Source organism: Procambarus clarkii, chromosome 83 (assembly GCF_040958095.1).
Source record: "Procambarus clarkii isolate CNS0578487 chromosome 83, FALCON_Pclarkii_2.0, whole genome shotgun sequence".
Taxonomy (NCBI): Eukaryota; Metazoa; Arthropoda; class Malacostraca; order Decapoda; family Cambaridae; genus Procambarus; species Procambarus clarkii.
Window position 1 is genome coordinate 5861360 of NC_091232.1, and position 21788 is coordinate 5883147.

The following is a 21788-nucleotide window of genomic DNA, read 5'->3' on the forward strand; positions in this document are numbered from 1 at the left end:
TATATCGTGCGTCGAATGTATAGAATTTATAGTATTTGTTGTTGTTGTTTTAGATTCAGCTCCTCGGAACAAAAGTTCCAAGTAGCACGGGCTATGGTGAGCCCGCAGTAGATCTATAGTCTAGTGTAGCTGCATAAATGCAAATGAATCTAAATACATTAATAAAAGACCATTCCCAGACTGAACTCTCCTTGATGGCCCGAACAACGCCCACAGACCTGACCCACGCCCATAGACCTGATCCACGCCCATAGACCTGATCCACGCCCACGGACCTGATCCACGCCCACGGACCTGATCCACGCCCACAGACCTGATCCACGCCCACGGACCTGATCCACGCCCACGGACCTGATCCACGCCCACAGACCTGATCCACGCCCACAGACCTGACCCACGCCCATAGACCTGATCCACGCCCACAGACCTGATCCACGCCCACGGACCTGATCCACGCCCACAGACCTGATCCACGCCCACAGACCTGATCCACGCCCACGGACCTGATCCACGCCCACAGACCTGATCCACGCCCACGGACCTGATCCACGCTCATGGACCTGTCCCACCGCACCTCCCTACCAGTTATGTGCTCAACTAGTGTACATATTTACCTTACATGGTGACTCCAAAGTGGATTTGTGGGTCAGTCGGGCGCCATTCGCCTGTCAGTCGTGTCATTGAGCGATGCTTGAGGCATCTGTCATCCCAGACGGCTTGTTTGACATCATGATTGACAAGGTGAACAGGTGAACAGTCTGGCTTTCCCTAAATGACTTTCTCCACACGTGTTGCGAGGCCTATTGCACTCTCCTTCACGCCCTTACACACACCTGTGGCCACTCCACACCTGCACGGACACATTTTCTATACCTGTCCGGACACACGCCACACCTGTACGGATACACGTCCTATACTTGTACATATGCGCCTGTACACACACACATACACATATGGGGCCTCATGGCTGAGTGGACAGCGCTCAGAAGTCATAATCCTAAGGGGCCCGGGTTCGATCCTCGGCGGAAACAAATAGGCAGAGTTGTTTTCACCCTGGTGCTTCTGTTCACCTAGCGGTAAACAGCTACCTGGGAGTTATACAGCTGCTACGGGATGCTTCCTGATGTGTATGTGTGCGTGTGTGTTAGAGAGAACTATATGTAATAGATATATTAGAGGAAAAAAATGGATTTTAGAAAGGCTGGGTCCAAGAGATCCTGCAGATACAAATAGTAAATACACACACACACACACACACACACACACACACACACACACACACACACACACACACACACACACACACACACACACACACACACACACACACACACACCAACATAACTATGAACAACACCTCGTTACCTCACAGCCTCCAAAACATAAGCCACAATCATCTTCAACCTGCCCGGGACAGTAGGTTAAGGTCACGAAGAGACGCGCCACGTTCTATGATGAGGTTGTTGGGGGTCATTCCAGAGGTCAGCATGTGTCTCTAGCACCACCAACCAGCGCAGGGGAGCGACAGGGCGCAGGGGAGCGACAGGGCGCAGGGGAGCGACAGGGCGCAGGGGAACCATCCGTTTAAGGAGGGTTGGGAAGCCTGAACCAGCCTTGATCCCCTAGCGAGTGTACTTCTTCTCTATCCCTCTTGACGGGGATAGGGAGGCTTGGAGGATTGGTGTAGGACAGAAAACCGTGAAGTGACGTGAGTGTTGGTGGGAGACAGTAGCGTGGGTGCTGCTGAGAGTCAGTGACGTGGGTGCTGCTGAGAGTCAGTAACCTGGGTGCTGCTGAGAGTCAGTAACGTGGGTGCTGCTGAGAGACAGTAACGTGGGTGTAGCTGGGAGACAGTAACCTGGGTGCTGCTGAGAGTTAGTAACGTGGGTGCTGCTGAGACAGTAACGTGGGTGTAGCTGGGAGACAACAGATATCAAAACGGATATTTGTGCTGTGAACTTTGACCTGAAGATTCAAGAAACTGACAGATACAGGTTCAGGGTCTTTTTTCTTCAAATTCCAGCAAGGTTATGACAGGAATTTCTCTGATGTACAGATGCTGGCTATGTTTCTCTGTCTGTGTCCCTCTCTCTGCCTACCTGCCTGTGTCAGACCTGTGGGTGTTATGGGAGATCCTCGAGTCGATACAACCAAGAACTGGATTTACCGTTGGGTGATCTTTTGCCTTCATAAATCGTCTGAATCACATCATGAACAAAATGTTTATGTGAGTGTGTTCTTCCCCCTAAATTGTCCCCTCAGATGTTATGTGTGTGTGTGTCTGTTGTTCCCCTAAGCAATCCTATCATATGTTCTTTGGGTGTTCTTCCTCCTAACAATACCCTCCTATGTTCTATGTGTGTTCTTCCCTCAACCCATACCTCTACTTTCCTTGCTTGTTCTTCCAAGCAACCCATACTTCCATACTATGATTCGGTAAGTAAATTAAGTATAATCTTGTAATATAATTCTGTACTGTACCATGCATCCGGTAACCTGAAAGTAACACCATTCTGTATCCTGCTGTATTTAGGAAAATTTATACTAGTGTAGTCCCTAGAATATTGGTGTCATTTCAAGGTTGCGTATTCCTGTTACCAAAATGGCGTTGCACCTTATGATTCTGTATATAAATAACACAATGGTGGTGCCAAAGAGTGTCTTCGTAGTGTAGTTCTTCTGTGGCCGATATAGTATGCACTCTGTTACCGTGCCGTCAAGCAGTGTGTGTGTGTGTATGTGTGTGTGTGTGTGTGTGTGTGTGTGTGTGTGTGTGTGTGTGTGTGTGTGTGTGTGTGTGTGTGTGTGTGTGTGTTCCTCAACTGCTAGGAAGGTCACTCTGGAGTATAGTATTCTCGATCATTGATTGATTGATAAAGATTAGACCACCCAAAAGGTGACATGGGCATGAATAGCCCGTAAGTGGTGGCCATTTTGAGCCATTACCAGTATCAAGAGATCTGTGGGGGTGTGACTGCACCCTACGTGACGGGAGATGTCTCCCCCCGTGTTCTCGATCATCGATAAATATATAAGATATAAGGGAGGGGAATTGTCAAAACATAAATAGAACTTCGATGTTCGACGAATCTCGTTTTCCACTTGTCCGTATGTCCCGTTAAGTTAGGTTGCGTGTTAGGCTCGGTTGAGTTAGGTTAAGTTAGCTGGGTTAGGTTAGGTTTGTTTGGGGAAGGTTAGGTAGGTTTTAAAATCCGCTGGCGGACCATCTTGTGTACGATGTAGAGTGTAGATATATATGTCTTCGTCTAGTTTGCCTTCTACGGGAGCTACCTTGATCTTAACGTGGCCTCTTAGGGGTTATGACCTCCAGGGCCTTGTGTGGGGGAGGTCGGCCAGGCGGTGAAGCCAGTCATTACCCGGCCAACACCTTCAGCGTTTCACCCGATGAGCCGCCCCTCTCCAAGACTTCCTGGAGTGACAAGGTGTGCTGTTGGTCTGTGTGTGGGGGGCTCTGGGGGTCTGTCTGTGTGTGGGGGGCTCTGGGGGTCTGTCTGTATGTGGGGGGCTCTGGGGGTCCGTCTGTATGTGGGGGGCTCTGGGGGTCCGTCTGTATGTGGGGGCTCTGGGGGTCCGTCTGTATGTGGGGGGCTCTGGGGGTCCGTCTGTATGTGGGGGGCTCTGGGGGTCTGTCTGTGTCTGGGGGGGCTCTGGGGGTCCGTCTGTCTGTGGATAGGCTCTGGGCTAGCCCACCAGATTACCAGAATTATCTCAAAGAGAAACCAATTATACATTAAGTAAACATTGTTTGAAAACAGTGAAAACGGCATGAATATTTTTTTTAACACAGTGGAACAGTAGAGCACAAGAATGGTGTACCGCACCTTCAGTCAAAGAGGAACCAGGACTGAGACATAGTCTAGTTAACGACAGAGACAGTCTCGTTAGAGACAGCGACAGTCTGTCCTAAGACAACCAGGACAAAGACATTCTTGCAAGACAAAGCCTTTATATAAGAGGTGATATAAGAGAGAAATACAGCTTTACAAAGCAACTGAGTTATTCTTAACTCTACGAAGAAGTCCAGTTCTATAATAATAATAATAATAATAATAATAATAATAATAATAATAATAATAATAATAATAATAATAAGCCGATATGTAGTAGAAAAATAAAATGGTATTTACATTAAAAAGGGAAGTGATGGGAGTGAACCAAACAATGCGGGTTCCTTACACAATTTTATTCCGTTCCTAATTACTAAGGTTTCTAATTCCTGAGATTAAATACACCTCTCCAAACTTAACTAGGTTAGGTCTTAACTAAGACCTAACTTCACTAATACTAGTTAACCTTAACCTGAGAAAATCTATATAATAATGTTTTGTCAAACATTCGGTATTAGAACAACAGACAATACTAAGAACCACACGTAAACGCTTCTTAAATACATTTTAAACATTTATAGACCTTTCCTCGGTATTTTTATCTATAATTGAAATATTTCATCTTGCAATATATCGTGAAAAGAGATATATATTGAAGTGAATTATCACGATATTCACCTTGTAATATTTCGTGAATGGATATATTATATTATATTATTGTATATATTCTATTATATATTATTATATATATATTCTATTATATATGTAATATTACATTATTATATATATTCAGATATATGAATAATGAGTTTAAGATCGTTAAATTATTCTTATGCGGTTCTTGATGTACAAGTTCAGTCTTTATGGTTTCTTGTGTTTATCACCTTAACTCTATTCTCAGTTAAACGAGGACGAGAAAGATGTATTGAGTGATATAAGAGAGAAATACAGCTTTACAAAGCAATTGAGTTATTCTTAACACTACGACGAAGTCCAGTTCTAGACTTTAAATTCTAGAGTCTCTGTACTCGACGTCACCCAGTACCGTACGTGGCTCAAGGCTCTAGCTAGTCCAGACGCTTTTAGACTTGCTGATACGTACGCTGAAGACTTTTTCCATTCCTCATATTGGACAGTTTGGGACAGGAAGCTGTCTTCAGGAGGAGTGTTGTCTTCGGCTCCAGCCGGCTGAAGGAATGACTTAAGTTGTTCTGGATGGTTGCCCTTCAGAAGAGACACAGACTCTCAGCCCCTGATGGTGGGATTGAATATGAGTGCGTCAGACGACGGTGATGCCTGAGTGCCTCAGACGACGAGGGGGTGTGAGTGCCTCGAACGACGGGGGGGGTGTGAGTGCCTCAGACGACCGTGGCGCCTGAGTGCCTCATACGACAAAAGCCCGTGAGTGCCTCAAACAACACTGATATAAGAGTACCTCAGCCAATGATGGGTCTAAAGGTGCCCCGGATGATGGCAGAGCAGGTGGGACAGGCGTCGCGAGGCCTGGCACAGGTAGCACACAGGTGGAGGTGGGAGCAGGGCAGGAGCACCACGGCCCGACGCCCTACCTTACACACCCGACAGGTCAAGCGCCGTTCCTCCTCCGTCACACGTTGCTGCAGCTCCTTCACTGTCAGGATCAGATAGTCTCTTTCAATAGGGTCCTTTCAGAAGGAATTAATTAATACTCTCTCTAGGAACTGGTGAACTATACTCTCTCTAGGAACTGGTGAACTATACTCTCTCTAGGAACTGGTGAACTATACTCTCTCCAGGAACTGAGGAACTAATACTTGAGATTATTGAAGGATTCTTGAGTTAGTAATCTTCGCATATATATCACTTTTGAAAAAGGTTATCACGTATGAAGGACAAATCCACTAAAATATTTTATAAAAATACATTTTTATGAATGTATATATATGTATATAATACATTAGGATGTATATAAATGTATCTAAATGTATATATATATACCCACCAAATGGTGGTACCCTCACAAACTTTTTTTTATAAATTGTTTAATTATTTTTTTTTTCAAAAAAGGTCTTCAGTATCTGACCTTTTAATAAATAGCAAATTTGAAGACCAAATGTTAATGAATGTTGACTATATATATACAAATCCGAGTTGTTGAGGGTAAGAGGGCAATAAGTCATGTGTGACAAACTCACCCTTCTGCAGAAGGGTCAAATAGTGGGCTGTGTCATGTGTGTGTGTACTCATCTATTTGTGCTTGCTGGGGTTAGGCTTTTGCTCTTTGGTCCCGCTTCTCAACTGTCAATCAACTGGTGTACAGATTCCTGAGCCTACTGGGCTCTATCATATGTCTCTATCTACTGTGTGTGTGTGTGTGTGTGTGTGTGTGTGTGTGTGTGTGTGTGTGTGTGTGTGTGTGTGTGTGTGTGTGTGTGTGTGTGGGACTCACCCTCCTGCAGAAGGGTGTGGTAGTAGGCTGCATCGTGGCCGGTGGTAGCTACCTCCTCCATGGGTAGGATCTCCTGCTCTAAGGACGAGTTCTACCCCGCAAAATTATCTGTTAGAATGCATCATCTCCTGCGGGAATCTTCACTACATTACAACCTTCGATGTAATAAAGCAGTATTCCCATCACTAACAATTCTTATTGATATAGCATTACTTTCTCAAATAAAATATCATTGTCCATTAGAGGTTTGTTTGAATAAGTTTATGATGCTTGCGAGTATTTTATTGAGACAGAACCTTTTCTTGAGGACATACAAAACATTGGACACATCCACAAAACAATTGTTCTTCTGCATGGCAAATATACGTCTAAATCTAATCTGCAAATATTATGATAAATGATTGCTTGTATTTGCATCAAAATCAGCCATTCAGTCCGGGTTCTAGAGCTATAACTGTTTCACAGATTAATAGATGTTCAGACAAATTTGGAAAGAGAAGCAAATTATCCGGCTTTGAAATTATTGACAAATTATTCGTGTCACGAAATTAGTGACAAATTATTCGTATTTTATCAAGTTCGAAACATCTTTCGTGTTTTTCAATGATCGAAACGTCAAAGCTATTATGTTTAAAAACGCAAAAGCAGCTTAAAATGTTAATATATTATAATTTTGTGCATAATTATACCTAAGGTAGGTTATGTTATATTTTATATATAGCATATTGTATATGCAGTTAATTTGTGAAGCATTTCTAAAGAATTGTGAACGTAATCAGTTGAATGTGTAAAATTTTTGTCTCATAAGCGGTGATTGAAGGGATTACGACTTCTGGTATATCAACGATCATTTGGCAAATATTTTGTGGATGGACTGAATGAAGCAAACTTAAGTTCAACATTGGGCCTGGCTGAGCTCACCTCTGGGACCTGAACGGAGGAGCGCTGCAGGACGGACGCTGCGTCAGACGCAAGTCTCTGCTGTGTCTGCGTCTCCTCGTATTCGAACACCAGCTCAAGGGCATCGGTCACTGTGCGACACAACGTCCCACTCTGCTCCACCAGTAGACGGAAAGCTTCCTTCACTGACGTTCTCGACAGACCCATTGCAATCAGCTTCTGCGAAATACAGTTAATTCGTCATAAATTAGCTGAGGTTCCATTCTTAACTTGCGTAACTGTTGCTAAAGACATTAATTTACGTTTGAGCAACATATTTGACAACTGACTTCATTGCTCTGTCAAATAATATATTTAACAATCACACGCAGGATTTATTTGCATAATTAGCTCGGTTTTGAATAAAGATGTAATATAATACAGGTGAAAGAGGTCATCTTAAGGAAGGCTATCCATTATGTTATCACTGATGTAGAGATCAAAACTGCAGAACCTGCTCCTCCAAGAACACATACAGGTGACCATTTTTTAAAAGTAAAAAAACTCATGCAGAACTTGTTCATGCAGAACTCTCCCAACACCAACAACAACACCTTGAAAGAGTTGAACGTTGTCTATGCTCAAAATATTCCCACTTGAGGACTGCCACACCAACGTTCTCAGTATAGATAAGACGTTATCATCTCTCTCAAAACGTCTAATAATGCTTAAACGACAAGATTATATAATCCACATATATAACCACAATAACAGGTAGATATAGGCGACAAAGACTCACTACATCTTGTACCTTAGCAAATGGAAGAGCGAGGAACAGGTTGGCCTCTTCTTCAGATAGGAGGATGGGTCTGATAATTGCCGAGGGAGGAATGTTGTCATCTTTCATCCTGGAGATGGTGTCCTTTCCCTTCTGTGTCCTGATGAAAGGACAGCAGGGGTAGTAGCGGGCATGGTCGGTGGCAGGGTCGTCACCCTGGCGCCAACAGAACAGTCCGCCACCGCAGTGGAAGCATTGGACCCAGTCGGAGATCCCAGTGTAGAAGAAGCCAGCAGCTACTAGAGCATGAGTGCTGATCCCGACCTCAGCCTCCCAGTTAGTGAAAGTTTGCTTCCGGGAGGCGTCGGTGTTGAACTGTGGGTAAGCCAGCTGGCCGACGTCCACCTGTGCGTCGTCTGTACGAGAAATTGAAATTGAAATTGAAATAAGTTTATTGAGGTAAAATACACACAAAGGGATGAGGTAGCTCAAGCTATTCTCACCCCGTTCAGTACATCGTGTTAATACATACATAGACACACATCACAAACAATAAACATATTACCGAACATTCTGAGAGATAAACATCTACATTTCCTAAGTACGAGAAGGATAGAGTTATGAAGCATGTTCCCTCCGGTATATTATTATTTTTTTGAGATATATACAAGACTTGTTACATTCTTGTATTACCCAAAGCAAGGCGGGCTTTCACTACCTCTGGGAGGGCCTTATTGTCCCGTCTAAGTGTCAAGGGAACTGGGGGGCTGACGTGTCCCAAGTGACCATGCAAAATTATATAGACAACTTTCACTACAAGTGTCTTTTGGTAACAATAATAGCAATAACATTTCTACAACCATAAGTCCATATGTCAAACAGATACAGTGTTACACATGCAGAAACAAAATAATTCAGTTATACCTAAAGAGGTGGAATACCTAACATTAATTCAGAGTCAAACATTATTAATAGACACAATGTATGTGTATAGATTGATCATACACCACTTGAGTTGATCAAGTGGTTGCAACAGTCAACGGTAATACTGAACAATAACTCCAGGTCTCGTGAGAGATGTTTTCGATTCCCTCAGTAAGGAAATTTTAATGCGTTTCATATGTAGATTTTGCTTTGAAGACATAAATTTAGAACAGATCAAGGCCGGTCGTCGCTGAACAGGTCGGCTTCTCAAGGTAAACTACCAGTCTTAACCCCTTTATGCCTTATGCACTCTAGCCACCGTTATAATATTATTGATATATATTATATTATATATATTATATTATATATATATATATATATATATATATATATATATATATATATATATATATATATATATATATATGTCGTACCTAGTAGCCAGAACGCACTTCTCGGCCTATTATGCAAGGCCCGATTTGCCTAATAAGCCAAGTTTTCCTGAATTAATATATTTTCTCAATTTTTTTTCTTATGAAATGATAAAGCTACCCATTTCATTATGTATGAGGTAAATTTTTTTTAATTGGAGTTAAAATTAACGTAGATATATGACCGAACCTAACCTACCCTACCTAACCTAACCTAACCTATCTTTATAGGTTAGGTTAGGTTAGGTACCCAAAAAAGTTAGGTTAGGTTAGGTTAGGTAGGTTAGATAGTCGAAAAACAATTAATTCATGAAAACTTGGCTTATTAGGCAAATCGGGCCTTGCATAGTAGGCTGACAAGTGCGTTCTGGCTACTAGGTACGACATATATATATATATATATATATATATATATATATATATATATATATATATATATATATATATATATATATATATATATATATATATATATATATATATATATATTTGATTACATACATAGACACCAGTGATTTTATGTATTGGTCCAATTATTCTTCGAATTATTACTGTTCACGGTTCGAATCCCACTCGAAGTGCTTGACGTTTGTCTCTTTCAGATATGAAACGCATATTTTTTTGTGTACCTCTCTGGATAAGCATATGAGCGACGGTCTTGTCGAGTTGAATTAACATCATTTTTTGTGAAGTGTGGAAGTGAGTCTATTTTCATTAGAAGCAGCTTTAATCCTGGCGTCCTTGTTAGAGTTGAGAGACAGATGACGTCCAGAGAACATCTGCATATTTTGCCCAGAAACCTGAACCAAGAAGCTCAGGTTCAGTTACAATCTGGGTTCCTGACAGAAGCACCAGAATGGCACCTCCAAATGTTTAAATGTTTAAGACGGCGCATTACAAGGAAGGGTTTTCAATAACCATTACAATAACGAGACTTAATGACACTTTTGTGGTATAATTAAAAACACAATTTAAAAGCGGAAGCTGCGTAATCTGAAGGAATTGAGGAAGCTGTTCAATAAGAAACTGATGAAGGTCTTCAAGACGAAACTGAGGAAACTTCAAGACGAAACTGAGGAAACTTCAAGACGAAACTGAGGAAACTTCAACACGAAACTGAGGAAACACTTCAAGAAGAAAATAAGGAAACTCTCCAAGAAGAAAATAAGGAAACACTTCAAGAAGAAAATAAGGAAACTCTCCAAGAAGAAAATAAGGAAACTCTTCAAGAAGAAACGACCATTAATCACTATTAAGAAGTGCCTTAAGGTATATGAAGCACCATCCATAACTTATCTGAGCCAAATGAAGGGCAACGAAATGTTGATTGCTGGAAAGTGAATAAATATGTTATGTGTACTTTGCAATTTGCCTTTAGGCATTTGCAATTATATATAAACAAAAATGGCTTTCTTACAAGCACAACTGATAGCTTTACACTTGTTCAAGTTGCCATCGATTTATACAACAAATGCTGTATATACATACTAGTATATTGGAGGTAAAGTTTGTTGTATTGGAACGAAGGTAGAAATAAATCTGCGTTTATGTTGTTGTTGTTATAGATTCAGCTACTTGGAACAAGTTCCAAGTAGCACGGGCTATGGTGAGCCCGTAACTTACCTGGCACAGGAGCGGGGCAAGTAGCACGGGCTATGATGAGCCCGTAACTTACCTGGCACAGGAGCGGGGCAAGTAGCACGGGCTATGATGAGCCCGTAACTTACCTGGCACAGGAGCGGGGCAAGTAGCACGGGCTATGATGAGCCCGTAACTTACCTGGCACAGGAGCGGGGCAAGTCGCACGGGCTATAGTGAGCCCGTAACTTACCTGTCACAGGAGCGGTGCTCGCGCTACGTTTATGCCTCACCTTGATACTTATGGACCGGAGTCTTAGCGATGGGTCTGGTGCTGGTGACTCTGAAGGCGTGGTACTCGCTCAGGAGGCGAAAAACTCTCCCCGTGTCGTCGGCCGGGCACAGCACCGGAACGTTACCGGTGACCACGTCTCCGACGAAGGCACACTTCGGGAAGTGTCTTCGGTGCTCCAACTCCGGCTGGTCACCAGGGTCCCAGAAGCCCACGATGCCGTGGCAGAAGAAGCATTGGACGTGGTCCTTCTTCTGGATGTAGAAGAAGCCAGCTTTGGCCAGCTGGTCGGGGTCTACGAAGGCCACGGGCCAGTTAGCAAAAGTCTGGCGCCTCACACACTCCAGCAGGAGGGCCGTCTGGCAGTGGAATCGGCGCTCGCGACGCAGCTCAGCTGTGGCAGGGTAATGCACACAATACAAGGTGTGTAAATACAAGGTAAATACAAGGTGTGTAAATACAAGGTGTGTAAATACAAGGTAAATACAAGGTGTGTAAATACAAGGTAAATACAAGGTGTGTAAAAACAAGGTAAATACAAGGTGTGTAAAAACAAGGTAAATACAAGGTGTGTAAATACAAGGTTAGATAAAGGTGAAAATATACATCAAATGTTATGATAACAATTACAAAATAACCGAATTAAATGATTGAGGAGTCAATAATTACAGTAAAGCAAATAACACAATTAAACATCATTTATGACTTTATTAACAGTTACTCCCTCCAAGTACACGCCTCAACCCACTAGGACACGATATGCTACAAAAGTAATGTAACCAGGGATTCAAATTAATGATCAAGGGTTCCTGAGACATCTAACTTCTGATAACAAATTAGGATTTTACACATTACCGCCTTCACTCTGGCTATGGGAGAGGAACTCTAACTCCTAACTAACGATTCCCACCCTCCCAATGCCCTTCATATGCGTTGGAAGAACTACTTCATCTACCCACACCTTCCCGTGAAGCTTTTTTGGTTTCATGCGAACCAAAAAGTGTAACTGAGGCAATATTGACCCACAGGAGTGGCACAGTAACTCACGCGGTCGCTGCCGTGTGGACCACTGGAGAAGTTCCTCCATGAAGGCCGAACGCTTGCGGATGACGACGTGATATCCGGATAGCTGCAAGAGAAAGGCGCCTGTCACAAATGTGCTTCACCTCCAGGGTTTATATATCTTTTCTCTCACTTATATATTTATCCGTCCATATTCAAATATATGGCAAAGCCACAGAGGGAACGTATAGTCCACTGCAGCACGATATTGTAACGCCACTCGCTTGCGGGTTTCTGCAAGTGTGTGTTACAATTAAGGCTCGTGTTCTCTCATATCAGTGAATTGTGTCAATGAAAACGAACTTCTGGTTAATGACTAACTAATGCAATTGGGTCATTGGGGGAAATAGGGTAGCTGGAGTGTGTGTTTAGGCTGAAGACTGGATGTAATTATTTAAAAGGTTGGCGACGGTCTGCAGCAGAAGATGCCGCGAGGGGAGGGGGGGGGGGGAGGGGAGCAGGAAGCCTGGGTACATAAGTTTCCTGTCCCAGACAGGAAAGGTTTATACTTTACGGTTGTATCGAGGGGTCTCCAAGGTTCGTTCCCGACTCGCAATCGGGAATTCCGGGTTCGAATTCAGGGCGAAACAGAAATGGTTGAGTTCGTTTCCTTTCACCTAATGCTACTGTTCGCCTAACAGTAAATAGGTACCCGGGAGTTAGTAAACTGTTGTGGGAGGCTGCATCATGAAGAAGGTCAGTAGTTCGACGTTGGGAGAATATCGATATAAACCTAACGTGTAACTATATCGTAGACGCCGTCCCCAACGAAACGAATCCTAACAGAAGCCTAACTCCCTGGTACCTATTTATTACTAGGTGAACAAAGCCATTAGTTGAAAGGATGTGAGCCCAACCATTTCTGTCTCGCACAGGAGTCGAACCCGAGATCCCAAATTGTGAGTCTAGAACGAAGCCAACTGTATACAGATATCAAGATTTTACAAGCGAAATGTCAGCAGTATGTCAGCCAGTTACGGTTGGGCTGTCTTGGGGCACCGAAGGTGGGTTTCTGAGAAGGGAATCACAAGGGAGAAGGGAAGGGAGGCGGGACCAAAGAACCGAAGCTCAACCTTCGCAAGTACAGCTAGGTCAGTACAGAACGCTTCAATATAAAATTCTAAGAATTAAATCATGTTATTCAAGGCTGATATAATGGCAAGCTCTTGAAGAGGTATAACGCTCTCGAGATAAGAGATGATAATGTGAACATGTCCAGACAGAGTTTCTCATATCGGTGATAATGCTGATTAGCTCAGTTTAATTCTCCCCCCCCCCCCAACCCCAAGTTCATCCGTCACTATCCCTAACCTCACCCCCACACTAGTCCTTCATCCATCCCTTCAACTTCATTCATCACAGAACCACCACGTATACCTTTTTCTTACCTCACAGTCCAACAGATTTGAGGTTTTCCCACCAAAACAATCAACACTGTCAGCATCTCTTATCTTCACGTTAATCATCACTCATTTTCCATTTTCTTTTCCGAAGTAGCCCTTTAACCCATTTTCTATTTGGTCGAGTTACAGCTTACATCTCCTCCTGCCTTCTGCTAGCAGCTGGCATTCACTACTGCCTATAGTCCCAGTTATTAATTAAAAACTTACTCTCCAAAGTTAACTGTCCGTACAATGAGAGGAGAATTGGTTATCGTTGAGACGACCAGGTAATCTAGTCTCCTCCATGCTACGTCTGACGGAACGGCCAACAATATTGTATCAGTCCCTCCTACTGAAATATTCTACAGGAATTTCTTTTTCACAGCTCTCAAAACGGAGAAATAGAGTCCCTGGAAACACAAACCGAAAGTGTCTCTATTTTTCGCTTGTTACAACTTGTAATAAAGTTGTTACATCTTGGCTTAACGTGTTTATGACGTATTAGAACGTTGTTACAACTTGTAATAAAGTTGTTACATCTTGGCTTAACGTGTTTATGACGTATTAGAACGTTGTTACAACTAGCTATATTGGTTGTTATAACTGGTTAGGAGGTGTTAAAACTTGTTTGAACGTTGTACCAACGTCGTAGTTTCGGTGTGTGTTTGGCGGGGTCCCGAAGACATTATTTATAAAACCATTACCCCACCGACATCAACCAGAAGATTGTGTGGTAATAATATACTATATGAGTAAAAAGAACGCTAACTTCCTTACCAAGAACTCTCCCAACTCCAAAAGAAACGCATTGAAAGAGAGGAATGTCATCTATGCCTTCACATGTTCACTTGGGGACTGTCAGCCCCAATAATCTCACTATACAGGAAAGACAACATCTCACTGAAGGTGCCTGATAATACACAAAGAGCAAGGCCCTGTCAAGGAAAATATAGTCTTTGCACACAACCAGATCATCACCAGATTGATAAACAACACACAAATTTTCGACATATATAGTGACAATATAATATTGGACATGACCGAGGCACTACAGATCAAGCAGGACCATCTAACTTCTCCAAAGGAGAATCTTCAAAGCACAAAGAACAAAGGACAATCTTCTCCAACCATCAACAGTCAGCTAACACCAGATTACACTCTGTCATCTTACAGACCAAGACGGAACACCACACATACCCCCCCAGCCAGCATTAAAACATAGGAGATGGGTATAAGCTGCAGTGGCCCTATTGGCCCATACGACACTTCACTCTCTGTTATATAATCTGTTGCTTCAACCAAACTGTTTTCACCACTACTCTGTCTTTGACAATGTTGACAAGCTCAGCGAAACGCATTAGTGTTCAGGGATGGAATTGTGCCACTTTACCTGCTAGGGTGAGTAGGGTGAGTAGGGTGAGTAGATGTCCAGTCATCACAACTACACGTAATTTTACATTAGCTTACCTGCTGGTTGGCTGCTGTATTTGTTGACTGACTGGCTGGGAAAGTCGACTGGGAGTTGGCTGACCGGTAGAGGCAGTGGAGCTGGTGTGTGGGCACCGTTGGTGAGGTGCCACTGACTTCACCTTTTAGGCTTAACTATCGTCCCCCCCCCCCCTCCCAGTCCTCATACTCCTCTTCCCATATCTCATTTTCTCATCTCATTTATCATATTCTATTTTGTTATTTGTCGCTTTAATGATTCTTTCTTTTTCCTTTTATATGTTCTTATGTCTACTTTTAATATCACATCATTCTGCTTGATGTGTTGGTTGATGACGAATTATCCACCATGTGTTACGGGCTCTAATTAGCAGACAATTGTCATTACTAATGACGTTTATTCCTAATCTTTATCAACGTCACTGTTAGCATACTAACATTCGACATTTTCACTAGTCCAGCCATTTATCACTGTTTATCATTATTGTGAAATCCCAAAGTGCTTCCGCGGCAAGGCCCTCGAACGGTGAGATGAAGGAAGCAACACTCAGGAAAGAAGTCTTAATTGCCTTCATCGCACTCAGACTTCTCATTCATTCACTTAGTATCAGTGTTATCGCTGGAGCCTCGCTGCTATCGAGAGACAACAACGTTTTTCTTCTCTAAAGATTACTGTCCGCCGCAGCAAATTTGCATCATATTACAAACCTATGTCTCATCAACTTCAATTTGACCCATATTGAAGTCTCTTTATAGGAGACTTTAAACACCTGTCTCACACCCTTTAATTCCCTCTTTAATTTAATTTCCCTAATTCCCTCACTTTAATAAGAATTAATTAAAATCCTCAGATTAGGCAAAATTGTAATTAATTTTGTCAATAAAGATGTTAATAATAAGAGATCCTCCCATATAAACATAATAGAGGGTAACTTACAAGATGGGAAATTAGTGTAACTAGTGAAGAGGGACTAACAGGCATTGGTTATCCCCCATTAACCTGTATGCTGGTGATATCAGTCCTTCTTGCTATCACAAGCTACGCAAATATGTATATAAAAGTAAAATAATGTTTGATAATAATTGAACGAAATAGTATTTTGTGTATAACTTAATATACAACTTTCACATGGAAAATTATCGTGTAAATTATTTATATGGAACATTGGACGAATATTACAACATGATCATTGTTGCATACATACATACTACATACATACATTCATACATACATACATACATACATACTACATACATACATACATACATACATACATACATACATACATACATACTACATACATACTACATACATACATACATACATACATACATTCATACATACATTCATTCATACATACATTCATTCATACATACATACATACATACATACATACATACATACATACATACATACATACATACATACATACATACATACTACATACATACTACATACATACATACATACATACATACATACATACATACATACATACATACATACATACATACATACTACATACATACATACATACATACATACATACATACATACATACATACATACTACATACATACATACATACATACATACATACATACATACATTCATACATACATTCATTCATACATACATTCATTCATACATACATACATACATACATACATACATACATACATACATACATACATACATACATACATACATACATACATTCATACATACATACATACATTCATTCATACATACATACATACATACATACATACATACATACATTCATACATACATACATACATTCATTCATACATACATACATACATTCATACATACATTCATTCATACATACATTCATTCATACATACATACATACATACATACATACATACATACATACATACATACATACATACATACATACTACATACATACATTCATACATACATACATACATACATACATACATACATACATACATACATACATACATACATACATACATACATACATACATACTACATACATACATACATACATACATACATACATACTACATACATACATTCATACATACATACATACATACATACATACATACATACATACATACATACATACATACATACATACATACATACATGACGATATCACGAGTCATATGTTCAGAAGTTAAAAAATAATGTAATTATATTCCAGTAGTAAATGAAGTTACTGTCTTAGAAAAAAAATAAATTGTACCTTCTAGAATAGAATATATGATCCAAGTGCCTTTATCATATAAATTAGCAAACAGATCATAAAAAATATTGTTTTCATTAGAGTAATGAATATATTAGGATCAAAAAGAGTATAAAATGATCTCTTATAATCCAACAAAAGAATGGCGCCTTACCGTGGAATATCATTGCTGTGTCCTCTGACCTGTGACGACCACAAGGTTATCTGGGGGGCGAGGAGCTCAATATATATTGCTGGATATTCCTTCAGTATTCCGCTCACACCTATTTTCAGCCTTCACTACATCCATGGTTCCTGCCCGCCATCTGAGGAGCTGGAGGAACTCGACAACTTGTGACAACTAGCCTTGTACCTTGCATGTGACTAATGTTGTTTATACGAGACAGTGTATATATATATATATATATATATATATATATATATATATATATATATATATATATATATATATATATATATATATATATATATATATATATATATATATGACAATGTCAGACCACGGAGGAAAAATGAAACAGGAAATTTCCTTAAGTACTTTCGTATATTAAATACATCTTCAGAAGGTCCTTTGGACCTTCTGAAGATGTATTTAATATACGAAAGTACTTAAGGAAATTTCCTGTTTCATTTTTCCTCCGTGGTCTGACATTGTCACATTCTTAATCACGTGTTTATTTTCGTGATATACACATATATCACGAAAAGTTGCATATGTTGCATATGTTCAGTTGCATATGTCCTGGGGACCATTCAGGCTTGTTCGCACATATATATATATATATATATATATATATATATATATATATATATATATATATATATATATATATATATATATATATATATATATATATATATTTTGGGGGGGGGGGCGTCAATAACTTGTTCAACGTCGCCTATATGCTAAAATTATTTTAAGGATTTCAGTAACTTTATTAAATTTCTCCCCTGGGCTTCTTTAGCATGTTCATAGGAGCATTTACGGCAAACTAGAATGTTTGGATAGTTAAGTAATAAATTATTCATATCAAGATTATGTGCATTTACAGGTTGGTCAGTAAGTAAAAGTGGTCTTAATATATCTCGCGAGCCTAATAGCCATTAGGCTCAAACTAATCTATCCGAGAGACAAGTGAATCCCTAATAATCTCCTCTGTGCCGGTCGAATCACAGGGAGCCGGTCGGCCGAACGGACAGCACGCTGGACTTGTGATCCTGTGGTCCTGGGTTCGATCCCTGGCGCCGGCGAGAAACAATAGGCAGAGTTGCTTTCACCCTATGCCCCTGTTACCTAGCAGTAAAATAGGTACCTGGGTGTTAGTCAGCTGTCACGGGCTGCTTCCTGGGGGTGGAGGCCTGGTCGAGGACCGGGCCGCGGGGACACTAAAAAGCCCCGAAATCATCTCAAGATAACCTGTACTTGAAGAACTGTTCACTGGAATTTAAAAACGTTTTTGAGTTGTTAGATTAAGCTAGAAATGAATAAGTGGATTCCGGGTAAGTTCCAATCAGATGAGCGCCTGGCGAGAAACAGTGTGCAAGGAAGAGTGGAGACGTCAGTGTAGAGGTGACCGTGGTGTCAGGTGGGAGCGCTCAGGACGGGGGGTAGCAGGAATATCATGTTCCTTCTCCTGCTGCTGGTGTCTGCACTATGTAGGGTTTTGGTTACAGGTGGGTAGGTAGGTTCTTGTTGATGCCTGGGGTGTCTCCTCGTTAATTAGGTCTTAATAGTGGCGATGCATACTACCCCTGCTACAAGTAAGTCATTTTATTGATATTGTGAGACCTCTGCTACGGATAGGTTATCTTAGTTATGTTGTGATGACCTCTGCTACATATAGGTCCTCTTACTGATGTTGTCAAAAACTTCTGCTACAGAAAAGTCCTTTTACTGATGTTGTCAATGACTTCTGCTACAGAAAAGTCCTTTTACTGATGTTGTCAATGACTTCTGCTACATATAGGTCCTTTTACTGATGATATGCATGACTTCTGATACAGGTAAGTCCTCTTATTAATTTGGTATATGATCTCGATTGCAGTTGAGTCCGCCTACTGATGTTCATTGTGTCCTCTTCTTATAGATTCTTTTACTGACGTTGTGTGAGAACTTCAACTGCAAACCAGGTCTTAAATCACACTCAGTAAACTGCCTCCAGAGGAGACAGGACCTCACACTGATCGTGCACGTATTTTCTGATTCAGTCAGGGGCCAGATTCACGAAAACACTTGCGAACGTGTCCATCTTTCCTCAGTCTTTGACGGGTTTGGTTACATTTATTAAACAGTTTACGAGCATGAAAACTTTCCATTCAACTGTTGTTATTGTTAAAAATAGCCTCCTGGTGCTTCGGAGCTCATTAACTGTTTAATAATTGTAAACAAAGCCGCCAAAAATTGAGAAAAGATATACACGTTCGTAAGTGCTTTCGTGAATCTGGCCCCAGGTTCTCACGCTCATGTTGTGAGTAATGTCTCTTATACACATCCTCCTTCAGTGATCATTTCACACTCAATATAGAATATATTTGTTTAGAATTTGAATACAAAAAAGCAGTGCATTTACAATACCACATAGAGTTATGACTCATGTTTATAGTAATATAGAATAGCATAGTAAAAGTATAGTAATACAGAATATAGGAATTCTAAACAGAAACAAGTGAAATGGTGAAATAGTTTAAGCAGGAGTTGTTTTACCGTGAGTTCGATACATATTTCTTGTCTTGTGTTGTTTAGCTGCAGGTTTCGACCAGCGGCTGCTACAACAACAACAACAACTACAACAACAACAGCAACAACTACAACAACACAGGGTCAAGATGTACTCCTTGAATCGAGGGCTCTGGACGCTACCATCTACACAGACATACCTCCTCTATAATTTCTCTCAGAGAGATGACTCTCTAACTTCGTTCACTGCGTGCTACTGGATAAGGTATTTCCTCTCACAATGTGCTACTGGATAAGGTATTTCCTCTCACAATGTGCTACTGGATAAGGTATTTCCTCTCACAATGTGCTACTGGATAAGGTATTGCCTCTCACAATGTGCTACTGGATAATGGCTGACATGTAAAGCTGTAACCAAACCATAAATGAACAAACGTCGACAAATAGTTCTAACTCTTGGAGGTTAGAAACAAAATCACTTAAATTAAAGAGAAGCACCGCAGTCTAGACGGTGGTGTCGATAGCATCCAAAACCCAAGTTACAGCCCCGCTCCTGTGCCAGCTAAGTTCACAACGGGCTCACCATAGCCCGTGCTACTTGGAACTTTTTGTTCCAAGTAGCGAATCTTAAACAACAACAACAGCATCCAAATTTAGGTGCATTAGGAACAAATAATAATTATAACTACGCGTCTACGAACTTCTGTTTACCATTAATCTTAAGTTATTCTTTCTCTTCGTCTTCATTGTTCTTATTTTATTTAAGCAGTTCCCGTGGTGAAGTGGTAAGACACTCGCCTGGCGTTTCGCGAGCGCTTTGTCCTGGGTTCGTATCCTGGGCCCAGATTCACGAAAGCCTTACACAAGCACTTACGAACGTGTACATCTTTCCTCAATCTTTGACGGCTTTGGTTACATTTATTAAACAGTTTACAAGCATGAAAACTTCCCATTCAACTGTTGTTATTGTTATAAACAGCCTCCTGGTGCTTCGGAGCTCATTAACTGTTTAATAATTGGAAACATAGCCGCCAAAGATTGAGAAAAGATGTACTGGTTCGTAAGTGCTTGCGTAAGGGCTTTCGTGAATCTGGCTCCTGGTCGGGGAGGATTTACTGGGCGTCAATCCTTAACTGTAGCCTCTGTTTAACCCAACAGTAAAATAGGAACCTGGTTGTTAAAACGATTTGGAGGGGTCGTATTCCAGGGAACATAGAATTAAGCACTTGCCCGAAACGCCACGCTTACTAGTAGTTGAACAAGAACATAAGAACTCTTGTATATATAAAATAAATACAAATAAATTATTTGTCCTTTCGGAAACCGTCTTATACTTGTTTGCTTTTGTTTTCAGAGAAGAGCGGTTCAACAGCTTGTGTCCCCACTTGTCCTACGCCATTACTGATGAGGAGTCTAACTTTCTGCTGTTTGGTTTGTGGTTATAGATAAGAGCAAGCTTTGTATATTTGATGAGACTGGCCTCATTCAGAGAGTGAATGTGGCAGAAGTTTGTAGAAGTGTGTGTTGTACTGAGAAATGCTCACTGCGTTGTTTGTTTTCTTGATTTGTTATATTGTACTTCTGCGAATTTAGTAAGTTTACTCAGTATATTGTATTTATCTCAATCTGCATGAGGAACAGAACGTTATTACTGTTGGTGAGTGTGTGTTTACTAGTTGTGTTTTTTTTACGGGGGTTGAGCTTTGCTCTTTCGGCCCGCCTCTCAACTGTCAATCAACTGTTTACTAACTACTTTTTTTTTTTTTTTTTTCCCCACACCACACACAGGAAGCAGCCCGTGACAGCTGACTAACTCCCAGG

The 21788-nt window shown here is 41.0% G+C and overlaps 2 protein-coding genes across 3 annotated transcripts in view; one reads left to right on the plus strand and one right to left on the minus strand.

Annotated features, from left to right (window-relative positions):
- Window positions 1-3639: 3639 nt before the first annotated feature.
- Window positions 3640-15215, minus strand: LOC123768719 (putative inhibitor of apoptosis). Of its 2 annotated transcripts, XM_045759415.2 has the most exons (7): window positions 15070-15215; window positions 12206-12287; window positions 11160-11552; window positions 7967-8349; window positions 7198-7395; window positions 6277-6367; window positions 3640-5478 (listed from the first exon to the last, which is right to left on the minus strand). In XM_045759415.2, exons 2-7 carry the CDS (start codon window positions 12243-12245, stop codon window positions 5285-5287), a joined length of 1299 nt encoding a protein of 432 aa, XP_045615371.2. In that variant the 5' UTR covers window positions 12246-12287; window positions 15070-15215; the 3' UTR covers window positions 3640-5284. The 2 variants fall into 2 exon arrangements, with proteins under 2 accessions (XP_045615371.2, XP_069172430.1); XM_069316329.1 differs by lacking the exon at window positions 6277-6367 and having other exon boundaries at window positions 5341-5478.
- Window positions 15216-18865: 3650 nt separating this feature from the next.
- LOC123768717 (uncharacterized) overlaps window positions 18866-21788 on the plus strand; it is a 10019-nt gene continuing 7096 nt past the window's right edge. The window contains exons 1-3 of the mRNA XM_045759414.2: window positions 18866-18964; window positions 20034-20232; window positions 21322-21398. Coding sequence (XP_045615370.2) covers window positions 18913-18964; window positions 20034-20232; window positions 21322-21398 — 328 coding nt within the window. The 5' untranslated portion in view covers window positions 18866-18912. The remainder of the gene's footprint in view (window positions 18965-20033; window positions 20233-21321; window positions 21399-21788) is intronic.

What these genes read in the sequence shown, in the direction of transcription:
- LOC123768719 (XM_045759415.2), bottom strand. Translation starts at nt 12,245, where the DNA reads ATGGAGGAACTTCTCCAGTGGTCCACACGGCAGCGACCGC. An exon ending in GTCCACACGGCAGCGACCGC is followed by an intron (nt 11,553 to 12,205) that starts GTGAGTTACTGT and finishes ACCCTGCCACAG; the next exon opens with CTGAGCTGCGTCGCGAGCGC. An exon ending in CCTCCGTTCAGGTCCCAGAG is followed by an intron (nt 6,368 to 7,197) that starts GTGAGCTCAGCC and finishes TTTGCGGGGTAG; the next exon opens with AACTCGTCCTTAGAGCAGGA.